Source organism: Pygoscelis adeliae, unplaced genomic scaffold (genome assembly GCF_000699105.1).
Source record: "Pygoscelis adeliae isolate BGI_AS28 unplaced genomic scaffold, ASM69910v1 Scaffold324, whole genome shotgun sequence".
NCBI classification, from domain to species: Eukaryota; Metazoa; Chordata; class Aves; order Sphenisciformes; family Spheniscidae; genus Pygoscelis; species Pygoscelis adeliae.
In genome coordinates this window covers 8,724-30,370 of record NW_008824596.1, presented here as the reverse complement: position 1 = coordinate 30,370, position 21,647 = coordinate 8,724, and the positions used below count along the sequence as shown (strand labels likewise).

General features: G+C 48.4%; 1 protein-coding gene and 1 pseudogene across 1 annotated transcript; both read left to right on the top strand.

Moving 5' to 3' along the window:
* Positions 1–2,997: 2,997 nt before the first annotated feature.
* LOC103915471 lies at positions 2,998–8,140 on the top strand (annotated as a pseudogene).
* Positions 8,141–8,347: 207 nt separating this feature from the next.
* Positions 8,348–19,016, top strand: LOC103915470 (NACHT, LRR and PYD domains-containing protein 3-like; the record flags this gene model as incomplete). Its single annotated transcript, XM_009322293.1, is given in 7 exon segments — positions 8,348–8,353; positions 9,108–9,278; positions 9,340–9,550; positions 9,553–9,721; positions 16,521–16,659; positions 17,239–17,405; positions 18,846–19,016. Coding segments are annotated over 7 exon segments (1,034 nt in total), but the record flags the coding sequence as incomplete, so codon positions are not given.
* Positions 19,017–21,647: the final 2,631 nt, after the last annotated feature.

The following is a 21,647-nucleotide window of genomic DNA, read 5'->3' as shown; positions in this document are numbered from 1 at the left end:
GGGCTGTAGAGCAGCTGCAGTAGGGCGGAAGCCGGCCCCGGTGCCGAGGCACAGATGTGCAAGCAGCTTCTGTCCCTTCTCGGTCCTTGTGGTCCCAAGAGAAATGCACGTGGGCTGGGGAGGAGGGGGCAGAGATGGTCCCCCAGGGCTGGGGCTGCACCTGCACTGGAGCAGGTGCTGTTAACTGAGCCCTGCAAGGGGAATGGCAGCTATTCCCCTCCCTGCTCCTGGCTGAGCCTCTAGCTCTTCAGTTCACCCCTGTTTGCTCCTTACATGACACGCAGGCCTGCAAGGGTAGCAACAGACGACTGAGCTGAAGGGCAGAGATATTTGAAGGGCCAAATATTTGCAGCCTGTAGAAACTGAAGGATGTGAGCCTTATAATGAGGCAATGTGTTGTAAAGTCTCTTTCACTCAGCACATAGCGAGTTCCTGGGGCAAGACTATGCGGGGCTTCTGATTGGCTTGACAGGTAGATGAGATGTAAAATTGGTCTTTAAAGGAGAAAAAAGAGCCCACTTTTTGTGCAGTTTCACTCAGCTTCTTTCATTACAAGTTCCTGATGAAATGCTTCTGTACGGATGCATTGTACCTGCAGGAAGGGGCTTCACATTCCCTGGATGTCACTCTTGTTCCTGTGAGATGCAGAACTGCAAGCAGGCAAACGCTGTGGATGCAGTGAGAGCTGAGGTGGCTCTGGTGCTGTGGGTGGGTGCGTGATCTCCTGAAGGTGTTAGTACCACAGAGATAGCCACTCTCCACCCACACGAGCCAGTGCCTCCAGAAATACGGAGGGTGCAGCCCCATCCCTGCTGCTGTGACTAGCGTGGCAGGGAGCCCAGGTATTCCTCAGGTGCCCTGGTTGCTGCCTCTGTTTCTGTGTGGTGCATAAGGGGATACTGCAAGAGCCTGACTTCATATGTCAGCCCTGTGCTTGAGGCAGAAGTTGCAGGAAAAGGCTGAGGGAAGTACTGTGGTCCAGGGAGAACAATTTAGCTTTAAACATCTGCTTTTTTCCAGGGTATTTTTAGCATAGAGCGATGGCAGGAGAGGTGATTCCCTGGGATGTACTTTTGGAAGCAGTGGAGGATCTTGTGTTGGACATGTTCAAGAAATTCAAGCTTAAATTATCACATATTGATCATGAAGGCATGCACAATCTGTCCAGAGGTTTACTTGAAGAAACCAATGATGCAGTCAGGCTTGCTGACTGCATGTGTGAGCACTATGGACCAGACACTGCTGTGGAGGTAGCCATCTGTGTTCTGGGAGGAATCAATCAAAGAGACACTGCAGCTAAACTGAAGCAGAAGAAACAGCAAGGTGAGGAAATGGGAGGGTATGAATACTTTTTCTTTCTTTCTCTTTGATTTGTCCCTGGAAAAAGCACAAGTGACTTCCTAGCAGTGGTGAGAGAGAACAATTTTCAAGTCCTGGGGAAGTGGGAGGAGAGAAATCCAGTGAATTCCTTCCTAGGGAGAGGAACTGCAGGGACTCCTTCCTGCTGCTGCTCCTCTACATGCCCCTTTCAGGGACTGCTGTTCTAATTCTTCTCTTTCCCCCTGGGGTCTCCCATGCCTGACCCACAGCGTTTGTCCTCAACAGCAGGAGAACCTCTTGATCAGATGGGGCGAGTTGTGGCCCACAGCCCAGGCTCTTGTCCTGCTCCAGGAAGGAAGTGTGGCCCCGTGTGGGAGCTGGGGTTCCTCAGTAGGAGAGGGGTTCCCTCCTGATGTGAGGGCAGTGCAGTGGGTGTCTGCTGCCTTCACCCCTGTCTGTCAGAGGGTACTGGGATATGGGGTGGACGGTAAGTGTTAGGGCATGAACCCACATGCTTTCCCTTTGGTTGTGTCTGAGGAGGCTCTGGTTGTACCTGCCTGGGGCCCTGTGCTGCAGGAGTCTGCAGGAGCCCAGGGGTGATGCCTTCAGCCCCAGGAGCATGAGCAGAGAGGAAGGAGACGCTGTAGGAGATCCCAGACTATTGTGCTCAGCACAGGTGTGGATCCTGATACAGTTTCAAGACAGACAGGGAACAGACTTCCTGCTTTTGGGTCTTTATAACCTTTATGGCCTAAAGCCCAGGGCTCTGATGCCTGTGGGAGCTCCTCATGGGGTGTCTCAGATGAATGGCTTATGAGAAGATGCGCTGCTTGAACTCTGTTTGTCTCAGTAGCCCACTCTTGTGGAATAGAGAAATGGAAGTTCCCTGGCCTTTGTGTTCTGAGTGAGGTAGGAAGGCAACACAGTATGTTTCCAGGCTTTTGTTTTATTTTGAAACTCCAGAATTTGGTGCTCTTGGTTTTAACTAGAGAGTTTGGGTAGGGAGAATGAAGGTGTAGGGGCTAATGCCAGCCCAAGCCATGGAGGGAGGACTTAAGCAATGGAAGAGGAAGAATTTTAACTCAGTGTTTTTTCCTGCCTCTTTCCATAAATGACTGCAGAGTGTCCCTTTTACTGGCCTTCCTATTGTGTCTGCCAGCCTTGCATGCTGTGTGAGACTCGATGGCTAGACCCTTTCGCAGACCTTCAGTCAAAGAGCAGTTTGGGTACCCACTGTGTGTTCAGCACACAGGTGCACCTGCATAGGCACCTTTTACAAAGCCCTGTTGAATCAGCCAGTGTGGAGGGCTTCATGCTGAGCCAGCAAGAATGGAGAGTTGCTCATGGAACTAAGAAAGCTCTTAGAACAGGTCTTAGCTGAGACCTCTAGGAAAGGCAACGTGGAGCAGAGGTGTCAGGCCTGATGCTTCTTGGAGAGAAATATTGGCAGGTTGAAACAAGAACTCTGGGATCTGCCTGGATTTTCAGGGGGTGGGGAACATTCACAGTGCTGATGTGCCAGTGTCAGTAGCAAATCACTGATTTTGCAGTGTCCTGTGGGATTTTAGGCAAGCTTAGGCAAGGACTGGGCCTCGGAGGAATCCGCTGCCCCTGAGCATTGTCCCTAGGATGCTGCTGCATGACAATGCTAATACATATGTTCAATTCCTGTTTCAGCTCTGGGTCCTGGAACGTCAGCTGAAGGTAAGTGTCACTTCAGCAGAAACCATTACGCTATGTGCTGCTGTCTCAGCCAGGAGACAACAGTGCACAATCATCTGTCCACATAGGGAATGCAAAGGACACTTCAGGTATCCTTCCCTCACAGAGTTTGAGAGAAGAGAGGTGATTTGATGGGTGATAGCTAAGCAACTTTCATTATCACCTATTTATTGCAGTGGAGATTGGCCAGAGCACTGTTAACTATTCATCTTCCATTTGAGAAATGAAACTGGAAGTCTTCTTCTTTAGTAGAGATGCCACAATGCTTTACAGAAAGAGGAATATGCTTAGCAACTCTATTCCAACTAAATCCTCAGCCGTCTTTCCCATGAAGGCATTCTTCCCCAGTGGGTCCAATCCTCCCAACCTGACTGTACCTAATAGAGATGTGTAAAGAGGAGCTGGTCCCCCCATCTTCCATAAATAAAGCATAAGAAGCCTGTTCAGAACGGTGTTCAGCATGAGCTGTTGTTAAGGTCTTTGGAAGTCATGTAAAACAAGTGCAGTATAGTGGTAGTGTGTTGTTGGAATAGTTTTAATGACAAGGAGCTAATGGGAAATCTGCACTTGTTAGGGACCGTACTTACATTTCTTACTGTTCTAGATTACAGGCAGAAATAGACCGTGTAGCAAGAGAGTTCCATACATTTAAAGAGGTGAATGCTTGTCTGGGTGAGAACGTGACTCTAAGCAGTAGATACACGAAGCTGGTGATGGTTACAAACCCTATGGGGAGAAGTGAACAAGAACAGGAAGTCCTGGGTCTAAGAGAAGGATGTGCAGAAGTTGGAAGGGAAGAAGCTCACCCTGCAGTTACTGTAGAAACACTTTTTCAGCCTGATGAAAGAGGTCAAATGCCACAGATCATTGTGCTGGTGGGTGGCGCAGGGACTGGAAAGACAGTGACAGTAAGAAAGATCATGCTAGACTGGGCAAGAGGAGCCATTTGTGCATAATTTGACTATGCTTTCTACATAAACTGTGGAGAAGTCAACCTTTTCCAGCAGGCAGATATGCTGAGTCTAGTGGATCTGATCTCAGCTTGTTGTCCTTGTGGAAAGGTACCACCTGAAGGAATCCTGGCTAGTCCTGAAAAACTCCTGTTCATCGTTGATGGCTTTGATGAACTGAGGTTTTCCTTGGATCAGACAAAAAATAAGCTGTGTTCTGACTGTGGCGAAAGGAAGCCAGTGGAAATCATTCTGAGCAGTTTATTTCAGAAACTCTCCTTAGTCCTCCTTGCTCATCACTACAAGACCAACAGCTCTTCAAAGGCTGGGGCAGTGTTTAAAGGAGGAGCATTATGCAGAAATAATGGGCTTTTCAGATGCTGAGAAGGAGGAATATTTCCACAAGTTCTTCAGGGATGAAGAGAAAGCAGTAAAAGCCGTTACTTTTGTCAAAAGAAATTACACTTTCTTTGCCATGTGCCTTGTACCCATTGTGTGTTGGACCATCTGCACTGTCCTTGAACAAGAACTTAATGAAGGAAAGATCTTGTCCAGATTTCTAGAACAACCACAGAGCTGTACGTGCTGTACCTTTCCAGCTTACTCAAGTGTGAGAGTGACAATCTAAAGCAGGATATGAAGAAGTTCCTGAGCAGACTTTGCTGCATGGCTGCTGATGGAATCTGGAAGCAGGAGATCCTGTTTCATGAAAAGGAGATTGAGGTGTATGGCTTAAATCACCCAGTCCTCCTCTCACTTTTTCTGAATGAGAGTGTTCTAAGAAACCGTATGAGATGTGTGAGTGTCTACAGCTTCCTTCACCTGAGCTTTCAAGAGTTTTTTGCAGCATTCTTCTATGCACTGGAGGACAATGAGCAAACAGGAGAATTGGGGATGCTGGGGAAGGATATAAAGAAGGTGTTAGAAAAGTATAGTGAGTATGATACAAATTGGGTATTAGTGGTATGATTCCTGTTTGGCTTGTTAAATGAGGAAACAAGTGAGTACCTGATAGAAAGAACTGGGTGTAAAATCTCACCTAGAGTTAAGGAAGATTTATTGAAGTGGATTCAAATAGGCCAAGGAACAACTCCTGTTCTGGTGGAGTGATTCACAACTTGAATGTATTTCACTTTGTTTGAATTCAAGAAGAAACATTTGTGAGCAATGCATTGGAACATTTCACCGGGATAGTTCTGAAAGACTGCATCCTGAGCCAATGTGATCAAATGGTTCTTTCATTTTGTGTCAAACACTGGACTGGACTGGACTGGACTCCTTTCATCTTGAAGGGTGCTCAGTTGCACTGGAAGACCATGAAAACAAGTTTGTTCCAGGGCCTCCAGATAGGTCACATCAGTAAGTATTGCTGGCAACCACAGGGTTGGAGTTTCTTGATTACATAATTTGGTGTTCTCCCCTGTTTTAAAAACGAAAAATGGTTGGAAGTCTTTCCATTATAAAAACTTGCTGTGGTGAAGAGAACCTTCCTGCTGTCATACTAATAAAATTCCCCTGCCCCCATTCCCTATGTACGTTACTCTTTTTTTTTTACTGATTGACTAAGCCTATTGTGGGGACCATGTATGGAGGCAGGACCTGCTGTGTGAGCAGTTGCATAAAGGACGAAGAGAGTACTGAATTCAGATGTCCATTTTCTCTTCAAAGTCTTTGCTCCTAGGTGAAGGCAAATATCAGCCTGGCGTGATGTTTTTCTGCAGGAAATAGAAGCGTCTGTCTCCCCTGTACTATTTTTATAGAGACCCATTCTTCTCTGCAGAAAAGGTTTTTAAAGGTATTTTCATTTGCCTGTCCTTAAAATATAAACCAGTTTGGCTCATGCTGTGGAGGGCTTGTTAGGACTTGGGTAAAACATCACTGTAAAAATGCAGTTATCCTCTATGTCCTTCTCATCTGTGGGGTGCAACCTTCTCATTGTGGAGAGGCGTTCTTGTGTTACCGGATGACTGTCAAAGCACAATCCTCTACGCTTCAAAAAGAGAGAGGCCTATGACTGTGGAGCTGTCAGCCCAGTAGGAGTGCTTCTGGTGTGGGAACAGAAACTTTCTTTGAAAATTACACCTTTGCTCAGAATTGTCCAAAGGTGGAACTTGGACTGAGACAGAGCTGAAAAAAGGCAGGTAGTGTGCCTTGTATTAGAGGAAGGAGCAGTACAGTCATTTGATGTGTGCTCTTTCATCAGTGCGCTATTTCAAGTAATAGGTTTTTTGTTTTTTAAAGGACAGTTAATATTAAGGCCAGTTACAGAGAGTCTCCCACCTTCCTAGACTCACACAACTCAGTGTGATGGGATACTGAAGACAAATGCTGAGAAGTTTTTCAACTTTGGTTTTTCAACATCTTGCATACAAGGAAAGAGCTGAGACGGTGCAGCCTGGAGAAGAGAAGGCTTAGGGGGATCTTACCAATGTACATAAATACCTGAAGGGAGGGTGCAAAGAGGACAAAGCTAGGTTCTTTTCAGTGGTGCTCAGTGACAGGACAAGAGGCAGTGGGCACAAGCTGAAACACAGGAGGTTCCCTCTGAACACCAGGAAACCCTTTTTCACTGTGAGGGTGAACAAGCACTGGTACAGGTTGCCCAGGGAGGTTGTGAGGTCTTCATCCTTGGTGATATTCAAAAGCTGCTGTACGTGGTCCAGGGCAGCTTGCTTGAGGTAGCCCGAGCAGGGAGGTTGGAGCAGATGACCTCCAGAGGTCCCTTCCAACCTCAACCATGCTGTGATTCTATGATTTATGGTCTTTCAGAGACCCATTGTCTCTCTGCCACCACCTGCTTCTGGCTGAAATGTTGCCTTTTGCAGCAGATTTGTGGTAGTGCCCAAGGATGTTCTCAACCCTTCCACCACAAAGGTGTGGTCCTGTTGTTCACTCTGTGCTTTGAGAATCAGTTTGATTGATTGTGTGACATTGCATTCGATGAAGACGATTTACTGTTGCTACTCTTCCAGATTTCTTTCAAATTAGGGTGGTAAGTGTCTGTTAAACTGGAAAAGCTGCTGCAGCTTTAGGTGTGGCATTGTTAGTCTTCTACCGGAATAGGGTGCTTCAGAGACCTCATATTCTAACTGGGAAGATTTGTGTTGCAAAGCATAGCTAAAGCTAATGCATTTCTGAAACAAATGATCTGTGCTAAAGATGCCCTTTGAAGTCTTTTGAAGGCCTTTCCCTCTAAACTCAGCTCAGGCTATCTTGCACTGAGTTCGCAGTGCAGATCTATAGTCAGTGAAGCCCAACAGCAAGCAGACTTGCAGATACATCTTTTCTTCCCGCTGGCTGTCCTCCAAGGGTGTTCTCAATCCTTCCAGCACATAGGCTCCAGCTCTGTTCCTTTCATCCAGGTTCCAGCTACTAGACATCAAATTGATGGTTTGTGTGAGAACCTAAATGTATTCAATGGATGTTTTTTGCTGCTTTTCAAGGTTTCTTCAGTGAAAGTGTCTCTTAAATTGGAGAAGCTGCTGTAATTTGGGGCCTGGCATTGGGACTGCTCCACTGGATGATAGTGCCTCAGAGGGGAGTTTTTCTTCAGAAGTAAACTTCTGTGCAACTAAAGCACTCATATAAGTAACAGAGTTCAGAAAGCAAGCTCTGTGCAAAAGATGACCTCATTAGCTTTTTACCCTGAGGCTGTTTGACATAAAGGCTGCCTGGTCAGAGCTACAGCATTGACTCCTGCCACTGAGGTTTTTAAGTCAGTCTTAACCAGATTGGTGAGTCTTGTTTGTCTTGTGGGCTTCTCATGTATTCTCATTCTGAACAGGGAGATGCTGTGCACTGCACTGTATGAGAGACAGCACTGCACAGAACCTCATGGCTCAGGGGAAGGGGTGCTGAACCCATAGTTTTTCTTTCTGTTTCTGTGCCCAGTGTTTTTAAAGAAAGTCCCTATCCCCTATCTTGCCTCTGCTTGTCATAAACTCCTTCCTCCCACTGTGAGAGCTAAGCTGAAGTGAGAGCCATGCAAAGCCAGACTGTGCTGAGAGATCCCCAGGCTCAAGAAGACACCATATAGATGTATCCAATTCACCCCCTACCCTTTGGATGCAAGAGCCTGAGATACGGCCTTCTGCAGCCCATGATTATGTGCTCTCCACTTCTCCCTAGGGGTGCTGTCTTCCTGCTAAAAGCTCTGATGGGTAGTGTGACCATGCCAGAGTTGATCTGTGCTGTGGGACCCACCAGTGGCATCTGGACACCTGTTGTGGTGGTTCAGCCTGCATTCTATCTCTCAGAGCAACCCTGTACTTGTGACTTGGGATGGTGCATGGGTCTCTTTTCTGTATCTGTATTTCCACTGTCAGTAGTGTGAGTGGTAAGGAGTTTGGGAAGGGATGATGGTAGCTGGTACCCTCTGGGTGTTTTCCTATCAATGTTACGAAAAGAGCTCCTGGTGTTCCCTCACCAGAACTAAGGAAAACATGTGAGGAAGGCCTGGCAGCACAAGTCTGGCACAAGTGGAGTGGAAAGAGCAACTTTATTGTCCTGCTCCAAATTACACTGATCAAGAGCCTGGCTGCCCAACAGGTAGAATCATAGAATAGTTTGGGTTGGAAGGGACCTTTTAAAGATCATCTAGTCCAACCCCTCCTGCTGGGGACAGGGACATTTTTCACTACATCAGGTTGCTCAAAGCCCCATCCAGCCTACCCTTGAACACTTCCAATGATGGGGCATCCACAACTTCTCTGGGCAGTCTGTTCCAGTGTCTCACTGCCCTCATAAACAATTTCTTCCTTATGTCCAATCTAAATCTACCCTCTTTCAGTTTAAAACTGTTGCCCCTTGTCCTGTCACTACAGACCCTGGTAAAAAGTCTTTCTCCATCTTTCTTATAAGCCCCTCTGAGTATTGAAAAGCCACAATAATGTCTCCCCAGAGCCTTCGCTTCTCCAGGCTGAACAACCCCAGCTCTCTCAGCCTTTCGGAAAGACAGTGACAGTAAGAAAGATCATGCTAGACTGGGCAAGAGGAGCCATTTGTGCATAATTTGACTATGCTTTCTACATAAACTGTGGAGAAGTCAACCTTTTCCAGCAGGCAGATATGCTGAGTCTAGTGGATCTGATCTCAGCTTGTTGTCCTTGTGGAAAGGTACCACCTGAAGGAATCCTGGCTAGTCCTGAAAAACTCCTGTTCATCGTTGATGGCTTTGATGAACTGAGGTTTTCCTTGGATCAGACAAAAAATAAGCTGTGTTCTGACTGTGGCGAAAGGAAGCCAGTGGAAATCATTCTGAGCAGTTTATTTCAGAAACTCTCCTTAGTCCTCCTTGCTCATCACTACAAGACCAACAGCTCTTCAAAGGCTGGGGCAGTGTTTAAAGGAGGAGCATTATGCAGAAATAATGGGCTTTTCAGATGCTGAGAAGGAGGAATATTTCCACAAGTTCTTCAGGGATGAAGAGAAAGCAGTAAAAGCCGTTACTTTTGTCAAAAGAAATTACACTTTCTTTGCCATGTGCCTTGTACCCATTGTGTGTTGGACCATCTGCACTGTCCTTGAACAAGAACTTAATGAAGGAAAGATCTTGTCCAGATTTCTAGAACAACCACAGAGCTGTACGTGCTGTACCTTTCCAGCTTACTCAAGTGTGAGAGTGACAATCTAAAGCAGGATATGAAGAAGTTCCTGAGCAGACTTTGCTGCATGGCTGCTGATGGAATCTGGAAGCAGGAGATCCTGTTTCATGAAAAGGAGATTGAGGTGTATGGCTTAAATCACCCAGTCCTCCTCTCACTTTTTCTGAATGAGAGTGTTCTAAGAAACCGTATGAGATGTGTGAGTGTCTACAGCTTCCTTCACCTGAGCTTTCAAGAGTTTTTTGCAGCATTCTTCTATGCACTGGAGGACAATGAGCAAACAGGAGAATTGGGGATGCTGGGGAAGGATATAAAGAAGGTGTTAGAAAAGTATAGTGAGTATGATACAAATTGGGTATTAGTGGTATGATTCCTGTTTGGCTTGTTAAATGAGGAAACAAGTGAGTACCTGATAGAAAGAACTGGGTGTAAAATCTCACCTAGAGTTAAGGAAGATTTATTGAAGTGGATTCAAATAGGCCAAGGAACAACTCCTGTTCTGGTGGAGTGATTCACAACTTGAATGTATTTCACTTTGTTTGAATTCAAGAAGAAACATTTGTGAGCAATGCATTGGAACATTTCACCGGGATAGTTCTGAAAGACTGCATCCTGAGCCAATGTGATCAAATGGTTCTTTCATTTTGTGTCAAACACTGGACTGGACTGGACTGGACTCCTTTCATCTTGAAGGGTGCTCAGTTGCACTGGAAGACCATGAAAACAAGTTTGTTCCAGGGCCTCCAGATAGGTCACATCAGTAAGTATTGCTGGCAACCACAGGGTTGGAGTTTCTTGATTACATAATTTGGTGTTCTCCCCTGTTTTAAAAACGAAAAATGGTTGGAAGTCTTTCCATTATAAAAACTTGCTGTGGTGAAGAGAACCTTCCTGCTGTCATACTAATAAAATTCCCCTGCCCCCATTCCCTATGTACGTTACTCTTTTTTTTTTACTGATTGACTAAGCCTATTGTGGAGACCATGTATGGAGGCAGGACCTGCTGTGTGAGCAGTTGCATAAAGGACGAAGAGAGTACTGAATTCAGATGTCCATTTTCTCTTCAAAGTCTTTGCTCCTAGGTGAAGGCAAATATCAGCCTGGCGTGATGTTTTTCTGCAGGAAATAGAAGCGTCTGTCTCCCCTGTACTATTTTTATAGAGACCCATTCTTCTCTGCAGAAAAGGTTTTTAAAGGTATTTTCATTTGCCTGTCCTTAAAATATAAACCAGTTTGGCTCATGCTGTGGAGGGCTTGTTAGGACTTGGGTAAAACATCACTGTAAAAATGCAGTTATCCTCTATGTCCTTCTCATCTGTGGGGTGCAACCTTCTCATTGTGGAGAGGCGTTCTTGTGTTACCGGATGACTGTCAAAGCACAATCCTCTACGCTTCAAAAAGAGAGAGGCCTATGACTGTGGAGCTGTCAGCCCAGTAGGAGTGCTTCTGGTGTGGGAACAGAAACTTTCTTTGAAAATTACACCTTTGCTCAGAATTGTCCAAAGGTGGAACTTGGACTGAGACAGAGCTGAAAAAAGGCAGGTAGTGTGCCTTGTATTAGAGGAAGGAGCAGTACAGTCATTTGATGTGTGCTCTTTCATCAGTGCGCTATTTCAAGTAATAGGTTTTTTGTTTTTTAAAGGACAGTTAATATTAAGGCCAGTTACAGAGAGTCTCCCACCTTCCTAGACTCACACAACTCAGTGTGATGGGATACTGAAGACAAATGCTGAGAAGTTTTTCAACTTTGGTTTTTCAACATCTTGCATACAAGGAAAGAGCTGAGACGGTGCAGCCTGGAGAAGAGAAGGCTTAGGGGGATCTTACCAATGTACATAAATACCTGAAGGGAGGGTGCAAAGAGGACAAAGCTAGGTTCTTTTCAGTGGTGCTCAGTGACAGGACAAGAGGCAGTGGGCACAAGCTGAAACACAGGAGGTTCCCTCTGAACACCAGGAAACCCTTTTTCACTGTGAGGGTGAACAAGCACTGGTACAGGTTGCCCAGGGAGGTTGTGAGGTCTTCATCCTTGGTGATATTCAAAAGCTGCTGTACGTGGTCCAGGGCAGCTTGCTTGAGGTAGCCCGAGCAGGGAGGTTGGAGCAGATGACCTCCAGAGGTCCCTTCCAACCTCAACCATGCTGTGATTCTATGATTTATGGTCTTTCAGAGACCCATTGTCTCTCTGCCACCACCTGCTTCTGGCTGAAATGTTGCCTTTTGCAGCAGATTTGTGGTAGTGCCCAAGGATGTTCTCAACCCTTCCACCACAAAGGTGTGGTCCTGTTGTTCACTCTGTGCTTTGAGAATCAGTTTGATTGATTGTGTGACATTGCATTCGATGAAGACGATTTACTGTTGCTACTCTTCCAGATTTCTTTCAAATTAGGGTGGTAAGTGTCTGTTAAACTGGAAAAGCTGCTGCAGCTTTAGGTGTGGCATTGTTAGTCTTCTACCGGAATAGGGTGCTTCAGAGACCTCATATTCTAACTGGGAAGATTTGTGTTGCAAAGCATAGCTAAAGCTAATGCATTTCTGAAACAAATGATCTGTGCTAAAGATGCCCTTTGAAGTCTTTTGAAGGCCTTTCCCTCTAAACTCAGCTCAGGCTATCTTGCACTGAGTTCGCAGTGCAGATCTATAGTCAGTGAAGCCCAACAGCAAGCAGACTTGCAGATACATCTTTTCTTCCCGCTGGCTGTCCTCCAAGGGTGTTCTCAATCCTTCCAGCACATAGGCTCCAGCTCTGTTCCTTTCATCCAGGTTCCAGCTACTAGACATCAAATTGATGGTTTGTGTGAGAACCTAAATGTATTCAATGGATGTTTTTTGCTGCTTTTCAAGGTTTCTTCAGTGAAAGTGTCTCTTAAATTGGAGAAGCTGCTGTAATTTGGGGCCTGGCATTGGGACTGCTCCACTGGAAGATAGTGCCTCAGAGGGGAGTTTTTCTTCAGAAGTAAACTTCTGTGCAACTAAAGCACTCATATAAGTAACAGAGTTCAGAAAGCAAGCTCTGTGCAAAAGATGACCTCATTAGCTTTTTACCCTGAGGCTGTTTGACATAAAGGCTGCCTGGTCAGAGCTACAGCATTGACTCCTGCCACTGAGGTTTTTAAGTCAGTCTTAACCAGATTGGTGAGTCTTGTTTGTCTTGTGGGCTTCTCATGTATTCTCATTCTGAACAGGGAGATGCTGTGCACTGCACTGTATGAGAGACAGCACTGCACAGAACCTCATGGCTCAGGGGAAGGGGTGCTGAACCCATAGTTTTTCTTTCTGTTTCTGTGCCCAGTGTTTTTAAAGAAAGTCCCTATCCCCTATCTTGCCTCTGCTTGTCATAAACTCCTTCCTCCCACTGTGAGAGCTAAGCTGAAGTGAGAGCCATGCAAAGCCAGACTGTGCTGAGAGATCCCCAGGCTCAAGAAGACACCATATAGATGTATCCAATTCACCCCCTACCCTTTGGATGCAAGAGCCTGAGATACGGCCTTCTGCAGCCCATGATTATGTGCTCTCCACTTCTCCCTAGGGGTGCTGTCTTCCTGCTAAAAGCTCTGATGGGTAGTGTGACCATGCCAGAGTTGATCTGTGCTGTGGGACCCACCAGTGGCATCTGGACACCTGTTGTGGTGGTTCAGCCTGCATTCTATCTCTCAGAGCAACCCTGTACTTGTGACTTGGGATGGTGCATGGGTCTCTTTTCTGTATCTGTATTTCCACTGTCAGTAGTGTGAGTGGTAAGGAGTTTGGGAAGGGATGATGGTAGCTGGTACCCTCTGGGTGTTTTCCTATCAATGTTACGAAAAGAGCTCCTGGTGTTCCCTCACCAGAACTAAGGAAAACATGTGAGGAAGGCCTGGCAGCACAAGTCTGGCACAAGTGGAGTGGAAAGAGCAACTTTATTGTCCTGCTCCAAATTACACTGATCAAGAGCCTGGCTGCCCAACAGGTAGAATCATAGAATAGTTTGGGTTGGAAGGGACCTTTTAAAGATCATCTAGTCCAACCCCTCCTGCTGGGGACAGGGACATTTTTCACTACATCAGGTTGCTCAAAGCCCCATCCAGCCTACCCTTGAACACTTCCAATGATGGGGCATCCACAACTTCTCTGGGCAGTCTGTTCCAGTGTCTCACTGCCCTCATAAACAATTTCTTCCTTATGTCCAATCTAAATCTACCCTCTTTCAGTTTAAAACTGTTGCCCCTTGTCCTGTCACTACAGACCCTGGTAAAAAGTCTTTCTCCATCTTTCTTATAAGCCCCTCTGAGTATTGAAAAGCCACAATAATGTCTCCCCAGAGCCTTCGCTTCTCCAGGCTGAACAACCCCAGCTCTCTCAGCCTTTCTTCGTAAGAGGTGTTCCAGTCCTCTGATCATTTTCATGGCCCTCCTCTGGATCCGCTCTAACAGGTCCATATCTTTCTTGTACTGGGGACCCCAGAGCTGGATGCAGTGCTACAGGTGGGGTCTCATAAGAGCAGAATAGAAGGGCAGAATCAGCTCCCTCGACCTGCTGGCCACGCTTCTTTTTATGCAGCCGATGATACGATTGGCTTTCTGGGCTGCAAGTGCACATTGCCAGCTCGTATCCAATTTTTCTTCCACCAGTATTCCCAAGTTGTTCTCCACAGGGCTGCTCTCAATCCATTCATCCCCCAGTCTGGATAGATACTGCGAATTGCCCTGACCCAGGTGCAGGACCTTGCACTTAGTCTTGTTGAACTTTGTGAGGTTTGCATGGGCCCACTCCTCGAAAGGTACCCCCACACAGGATTTCTGTCTGGACCCTGGGCTAGTTGTGGCTCTGACTGCTTTCCAGATCTGTGCAGTTACAGCCCTGAGGTAGTTTTTTGCTCTTATACTGAAGCACTGGGCTCCTGCTTATAGTACAGCTGGCATTACCCAATGGGCCCAGCTGGACTTGGTCCCTTGGGTCCTGTCTTTAGGAGTTTGGTGCTCAGTGGGGAGTACAATCACCCTTTTCCAAACAGTATTGGTTAATGCACAGAGAAGGAACACTGCTTATAAGAAGGGGTTAACACCAGAAGCGAAGGCTCTGAATGTGCTCCTGTTCCTGTCTCCTGCTTGGGGACATTGTTAGCTCTCTCTTGCTGGGGGCGGTTTCTCTTTTTCAGCCCCTGAATTCTCAAAAGAATCTCTGTTCCTTGAATTCTGGAGGAGTGTTTTAATCTGATCAGAGCTGCGGTGGTTTTGGAGACCTCTGTTGAGGCAGCCCAGTGCATTGCTCCTTGAAGGTTTGCAGATGAGAGTGAATAGCGCCAGCCTATCTTCCTTGGGAATGCTTCTTAACAGACTTGACGCAGCTAACACAATCTGTATATGGACAGCAAAACTAGAAATGTCTCAGGGAGCCATGTACAGTGCAGCATTTGTGATTACTGTGAATTTCATGTAAATTGGACCTAGCATTGCACAGTATGAGACACATCTGGGTTTTGGGTTGTTGGGGTTTTTTTTGCAGTAAACTGGAAGTACACACAGTTGCGCTTTGAGTGGGGTGTTATGCTCCCTAACATGCTATCTTGATGTTTGTGAATTAGTAACAAATTCAGCTTGCATCCTCTAATGCAGGTCATGTCTTCTCTGACTTTTCTAGGCACACACCCCAGGCGGAGGAGTCTAGTTCACCACCTGTGTCCCTGCTCTGTCAAGCTGTAGGAAATCCGGGATCAAATGAAAAACAGCCAAGTGAGAAAACTATTCTGTTCCTTGGAGACAAACAAACAAAAATGGCAATGCTTCTCTCAAATAGGCAGTTCACTCTGTTTACCTGAATTCTGCTGGTGAGGAAATCCCTTTGTTTGATGCTGTTAAGCCTACTGCCTGTGACCAGGTGTTGGAGAGGTGGAGTGAAGTCCTTTCACAGCCTGATACAGCTTGTGTTCACAGTCCTCATACCATAGACTAATATGCAAGGGCCCTGCAATGTGGCCTTTAGGAAAGGGGATTTTCCATGGCTCCACTGGAACCTGGCACTGTCCATCTGGGAACTTCAACTAAGGATGGGGAGGGGGTGGAGAAAGAGACCTTGATTTCAGATCAGGAGTCAAGATGCTTAAGAAGCGAGGAGGAGACTTGCTCTTCCTCTGCTCTTTACTTCATTAGAAACAGGATAAAACCACATCAGAGGTATTGAAGCTGTTTCCCACCCCAGAGAAGGGGATAGCAGAGCACAAATTGTACATCCATGGAGGGGCATCCACACTAACACCTAGGCCCAAGGTCGGGCTGTAGTGAATCCCACAGATTCTTGTGATTTTCCCTTCCTCCCCAGGAGCACAGTCCAAAGGCAGGGCTGTAGTGGCTGAGGCAAGGCCTGGCAGCTGCCCCCTGCCCAGGCCTGAGGGCAGAGCTGGTCTTTGCGGGAGAGGGCTGGGGTGTCCCACAGAGCGAGTGTGGGGCTGGGGGCAGGTGGATGCCCAGCGGCCTGCAGGGAGCCAGGCCCAGTGCTAGGCAGCCCCATGGCCGCCTGCAGCCACAGCCTGCTGGGATTGGGCACGTCCCTGTCCCTGTTCCATCAGCATGGCTCCGATTGGCCCCACAATGAGTGGTGGGGCTGGAGGGGCTGTGTGGTGCCATAGCTGGCTGGGATTGGTGAGTGGAGAGGGTAGGGGTGGGGCTGTGGGGAACCCTCCCCTGGGCTGGGTCCTGTGTGGCCAGAGCAGAACTATGGGGCTGAGGGGCCATTGGGTGCCTCCTAGGAGGGGATTGACTGAGGGGAGCGGGCAGCGGCTATGGTGCTGGCCCCTCATTGGCCATGGGGTGGGTGTGTGGTGAGTGTGGGCAGAGTTTGTGGCCATGGCTTATGGTCATCAGCCTGGTGAGGGCCTGGCTGCTGTGATGACCCCACAGCTCTTCTCCCTGTGTTTCCCCTGCCGGTTGTGGTGGTGCCGACTCACCAGCACCATCTATGGGGACCTGGCCACAGTGCTCGGTACCAGCCAGAGCTTGAGAGAGCTGGACCTTGGTGAAAATGAGCTGGGAGACCCTGGATTGCAGCTGCTGTGTGAGGGGCTGAAACATCCTTCCTGGCAGCTGCAGGCGCTGTGGTGAGGGACATGGGGCTCCTCAGGGCTTTTCCCAGAGCCTTTCCCACTCCAAGGTCTCCTTTAACTTTTCTTGCCTCTATGGGAAGGCAGCACTTCCCACTTCAGTTTAGAGTGAGCTGAGTCCATTCTGTTTAAAAGGCGGCTTTTTTCCTCCCAACGGACATATTGAGGCATAGGTCCCATCAGGAGGTGGGCGGAGGAAATGGGAGCTGCTCCTGGCTCTAGCCACGAGAGGAGCACTGTGCAGGCAGACCTGGTGGCTGTGCCCTTGCTGTGCTTCTCACTCAGCTCTTCCAGGAACCCTGGTCACAGGGCTGCCTGCCTGGTGTGCATCTTATCAGCCCCCACTGCTGGGGGAGGCAGGAATGAGGCTGCAGGGGCAGGGCATGGCAGCTGCCCACTGGCTGGGGCAGAGCTGTGGGGTTGAGGGGTACCTCCTGGGAGAAGATTGGTTGTGGGGTGGGCGTTGGTGGGGTTTGTGGCCATGGCTTATGGTCATTGGCCTGGTGAGGGCCTGGTGGGCGAGAGCATCTGTCCTGGTGGCTGTGACAACTTGGTGGATTTTTTTCAGATTGGCAAGATGTCAACTGCCAGCACCTGTGGGGACCTGGCTGTGTTGCTCACTACCAAGCAGAGCCTGAGGCAGCTGAACCTGGAAGGAAATGAGCTGGGATACCCTGGATTGCAGCTGCTGTGTGAGGGGCTGAAACGTCCTTCCTGGCAGCTGCAGATGCTGCGGTGAGGGACACGGGGCTCCTTAGGGCTTTTCCCAGCTGCCCCAAGGGTAGTGCTCAGTGTAGCTTGTGGCTGAGGTGGGGCAGCTCCTGCCTGCATGCAGGGATCATGACAGGCTACCAGTGAGGTGCATCTGCAGGGCGGGGTCCCTGCTCATTCTGTGCTTGTTGCCTGCCGTGCCAGGACAGCAATAATAGCTGTGACAGATGTCTTGCCTAGGGACCTTCTGTACAGAAGGTCTGTACAGCCCTGGTCTCTGTAGTACCCCAGAGGGATGCATGCCTCTGGGCATGCTTCCCTCTTTTACTGCAGTAGAGAGGCTTGTGGGCAACCAGCGGAAGGGCAGGGCAATCCTTTTGACATTTCCAGTGGGAGTGAGCTGGAGAGTCAGTCCTGATCTCCTGGGTGCCCAGTGTCTGCCTTTGCACACTGTGTCCACAGCCATGTGTCGACACATGTCCTGGGTCACTCAGCTGCCATTCCAGTCTTTCCCTTTTACTCACATGGCCGTCCAAGCTGCCATTCCCAATGTCAGGGTTCTTGCATAGATGTCGTCTCATCACAGCGAGCCCCAGGTGGATGTTCGAGCCGTATGGGGTATGTCTCATGGCACTGGGACCCTCTAGGCAGACAGTGAAATCCAACTGTGCACACACCCATGGGGCAGCAGGAGCACTTGTGTGCACAGTGATGTGACTGTGTCTGGGGAGAAAACAGAGTTCACAGAAATTTCCGCTTGTTGTCTCTAGCCTTTGGAGATACCCAGTCAGTGGGGAAGGAGGTCAGGGACAGGAACTGGTGGGAATTAATCGAGAAGGTTTGTGGACTGAAAGGCTGTATTCACCTTTGTAAATAGTGTTGAGCCACAAGGATAGCTGCACGGGGCAGAAGTGCTGATGTGGAGGGTGTGATGTTCATGCTCTGAATGTTTTTGGGTGCTTTCCTTTTGGCTTACCTTCGGGGAACGAGACTTCCAGTTGCCTGCAAGGAAAGGGCTGCAGCCGTGGCCTACGGGCGGTTGGCGTGGCACTGAGCTATCAGTGTCTGCTGCCCCGATTGGCCCTGTCCTGAGTGGGTGGGACTGGATGGGCTATGTGGTGCCATGGCTGGCTGGGATTGATGGGTGGAGAGAGTGGGGTGGAGCCATGGAGAGCCCTCCCCTGGGTGGGTCCTGCATGTCTGGGGCAGAGCTGTGGGGCCAAGGAGCCCTTCAGTGCCTCCTGGGAAGGGATTGGTTGAGGGGAGGCTGTGGGCTGGGCTGGGAGCACGCGGTGGCTGCGGTGCTGGCCCCTCATTGGCTGTGGGATGGGTGTGTGGTAAGTGTGGGCAGGGTTTGTGGCCCTGGCCTATGGTCATCGGCTTGGTGAGGAGCTGGTGGGTGAGAGCATCTGCCCTGGTGGCTGTGACAACTTGGTGGATCTTCTCCATTTTTGTCCTCTGCAGATTGTGGCATTGTCAACTCACCAGTGCCATCTGTGGGGACCTGGCCACAGTGCTCAGCACCAGCCAGAGCCTGAGGGAGCTGGACCTTGGTGAAAATGAACTGGGAGACCCTGGATTGCAGCTGCTGTGTGAGGGGCTGAAACATCCTTCCTGGCAGCTGCAGGTGCTGTGGTGAGGGACACGGGGCTCCTCAGGGCTTGCTGCACCGTGGGCAGCACTCAATGGGACTGGGGCTGGGTGGCTGCTTCTTGCAAAGCTGGGTAGATGCTAAGACGCAGATATCTTCAGCACTGGGTCCCTGCTCAGCCTGTGCTCCCTCCCTGCCATGCCAGGAGAAGATCCACCCTGGATCCGCTCTAACCGGTCCATATCTTTCTTGTACTGGGGACCCCAGAACTGGATGCAGTGCTACAGGTGGGGTCTCATGAGAGCAGAATAGAAGGGCAGAATCAGCTCCCTCGACCTGCTGGCCACGCTTCTTTTTATGCAGCCGATGATACGATTGGCTTTCTGGGCTGCAAGTGCACATTGCCAGCTCGTATCCAATTTTTCTTCCACCAGTATTCCCAAGTTGTTCTCCACAGGGCTGCTCTCAATCCATTCATCCCCCAGTCTGGACTAGTATTGGGGATTGCCCCATCCGAGTTGTACTTCATGAGGTTCACATGGACCCACTCCTCAAGCCTGTCAAGGTCCCTCTGGATGGCATCCCTTCTCTATAGCATATCAACCGTACCACTCAGCTTGGTGTTGTCTGCAAACTTGTGGGTGCACTCAATCCTACTATGTATGTCATTTATGAAGATAAATACTATTGGTCCCAGTATGGACCTTTAGACATTGAGCCATTAACTGTGACTGTTTGGATGTGGCCATCCAGCCAGTTCCTTATCCATCTAATAGTCCATCCATCAAATCCATATCTCCAATTTAGAGAGGCAAGAATGTTCCAGTAGGAATTGCTATTAACTTTCCCATGCATCCTTCTGTAAAAAAGATAGAGCTATAAAACAAGTTTCCTCTGGGTAGGCTACAATGGGGTGTATATGGTAGTCTAGAATAATATTTTTGGTGTAGGCCCTCTGTGAGCTTTATTCCTTTGTATAACTCTCATAAACAGATAGATGATTCATCTGTTCTAAGAATTCTCATCAGGGCATCCTTGACCCCTCTGTTTCTCAAGCTTTGTATCTCAAGCTTCCCGTGTTGACAAGGGAAGGGAGTGTACTGAGTCTGGCTGGGGTGGAGTTAATTTTCTTCATAGGAGCCAGGGTGCTATGCTTTGGATGTGTGACTAAAACGTCATTGATAACACACCAATGTTCTGTCTACTGCTGAACAGTGCTTGCACAGTGTTCAGGCTTTCTCTTTTTCATACTCTGCCTACCCAGCAAGTAGGCTCGGGGTGGGCAAGAAATTGGAAGGAGACACAGCCATGACAGCTGACCCAAACTGGCCAAAGGGATATTGCATGCTCAGCAATAAAAAATAGGGTAGAGGAAGGAGCAACGGGGGGGAGGGGGTGTGTATTGTCTTCCAGGCTGGTTGTTGCACAGACTGGCTGGACATCATTCTTATTGTGGGAGGTGATGAGTGATTCCTTCTGTATCACTTGGGGTTTTTTTCCTCTTTCCTTCACCTATTAAACTATTTTTATCTCAACCTGAGAGTTTTCTCACTTTTGCTTTTCCTCTTGCCTTCCCCAGTGTCACTGCAGGAGTATGGGAAGGGAGGAGGTGAGCAAGCAGCTGTGTGGATGCTTGGCTGCTGGCCAGGGTCAACCTATCACACCTTTTGAAGATGATCAAGAGCAGCCGTGCAATGATACCAGCCAGCTCCTCTAGCAACCTGGGGTGAATCCCATCAGGTCTATTGTGTGTGTCCAGCTGGCATCAATGCTTCCCCAGCTGCATCAGCCTCCACTGTGGTTGAAGCTTCACTACCACAGATACTACTAGAATATTTCACCAAATCACAGAATGGCCGAGGTTGGAAGGGACCTCTGGAGGTCACCTGCTCCATCCCCCCTGCTCAAACAGGGCAATCTGGAGCCAGTTGCCCAGAACCATGCTCGGATGGCTTTTGCATAGCTGCGGGACGGAGACTCCACAACCTCCCTGGGCAACCTGTCCTAGTGCTCATTCACCCTTACAAGGAAAAAGGGTTTCCTGATGTTCAGAGGGAACCTCCTGTGTTTTTAGTTTTACCATTTGCCTCTGGTCCTGTCACTGAGCACCACTGAAAAGAGCCTGGCTCCATCCTCTTTGCATAATCCCCTCAGGTATTTTTATACATTAAATACATTGATATATATTTATATAATATATATAGGTATCCATATATATCTATAACATTTGGTGACCAGGGAACCCTGAGGGCAGCTATTCCCCAGAAGAGACAAGATAAAGAAGAGCAATGAGTTCCTCAGCATTTTGCATGTCTTTGTCACTATGTCCCCTGAGCAGTGGAACCACATTTCCCTTAGCTCCCCAAGCCTGCCTTGTACTGCCAATGCCCATACAGAAGCCCTTTTTGTTGCCTTCCCCATCCTTCACTTAGTTCCAGCTTCAGCTGAGCTTTGGCTTTCCTGGCTCCATCCCTGCACCCAAAGGCCATGTTTTGTATGCCTCCTGAGTAGCCTGTTCACCCTTCCACACTCTGTGCACATCCTTCTGGAGTCTGAACTCAGTAATTCAGGGGGGTCCCTGTTCATCCATGCCAGCTTCCTGCCAGGCCCTGCTCGACTCCGTGCACATCAGACTGGTGTGTTCGTTGGCTTTGAGGATGTTGTCTCTGAAGATC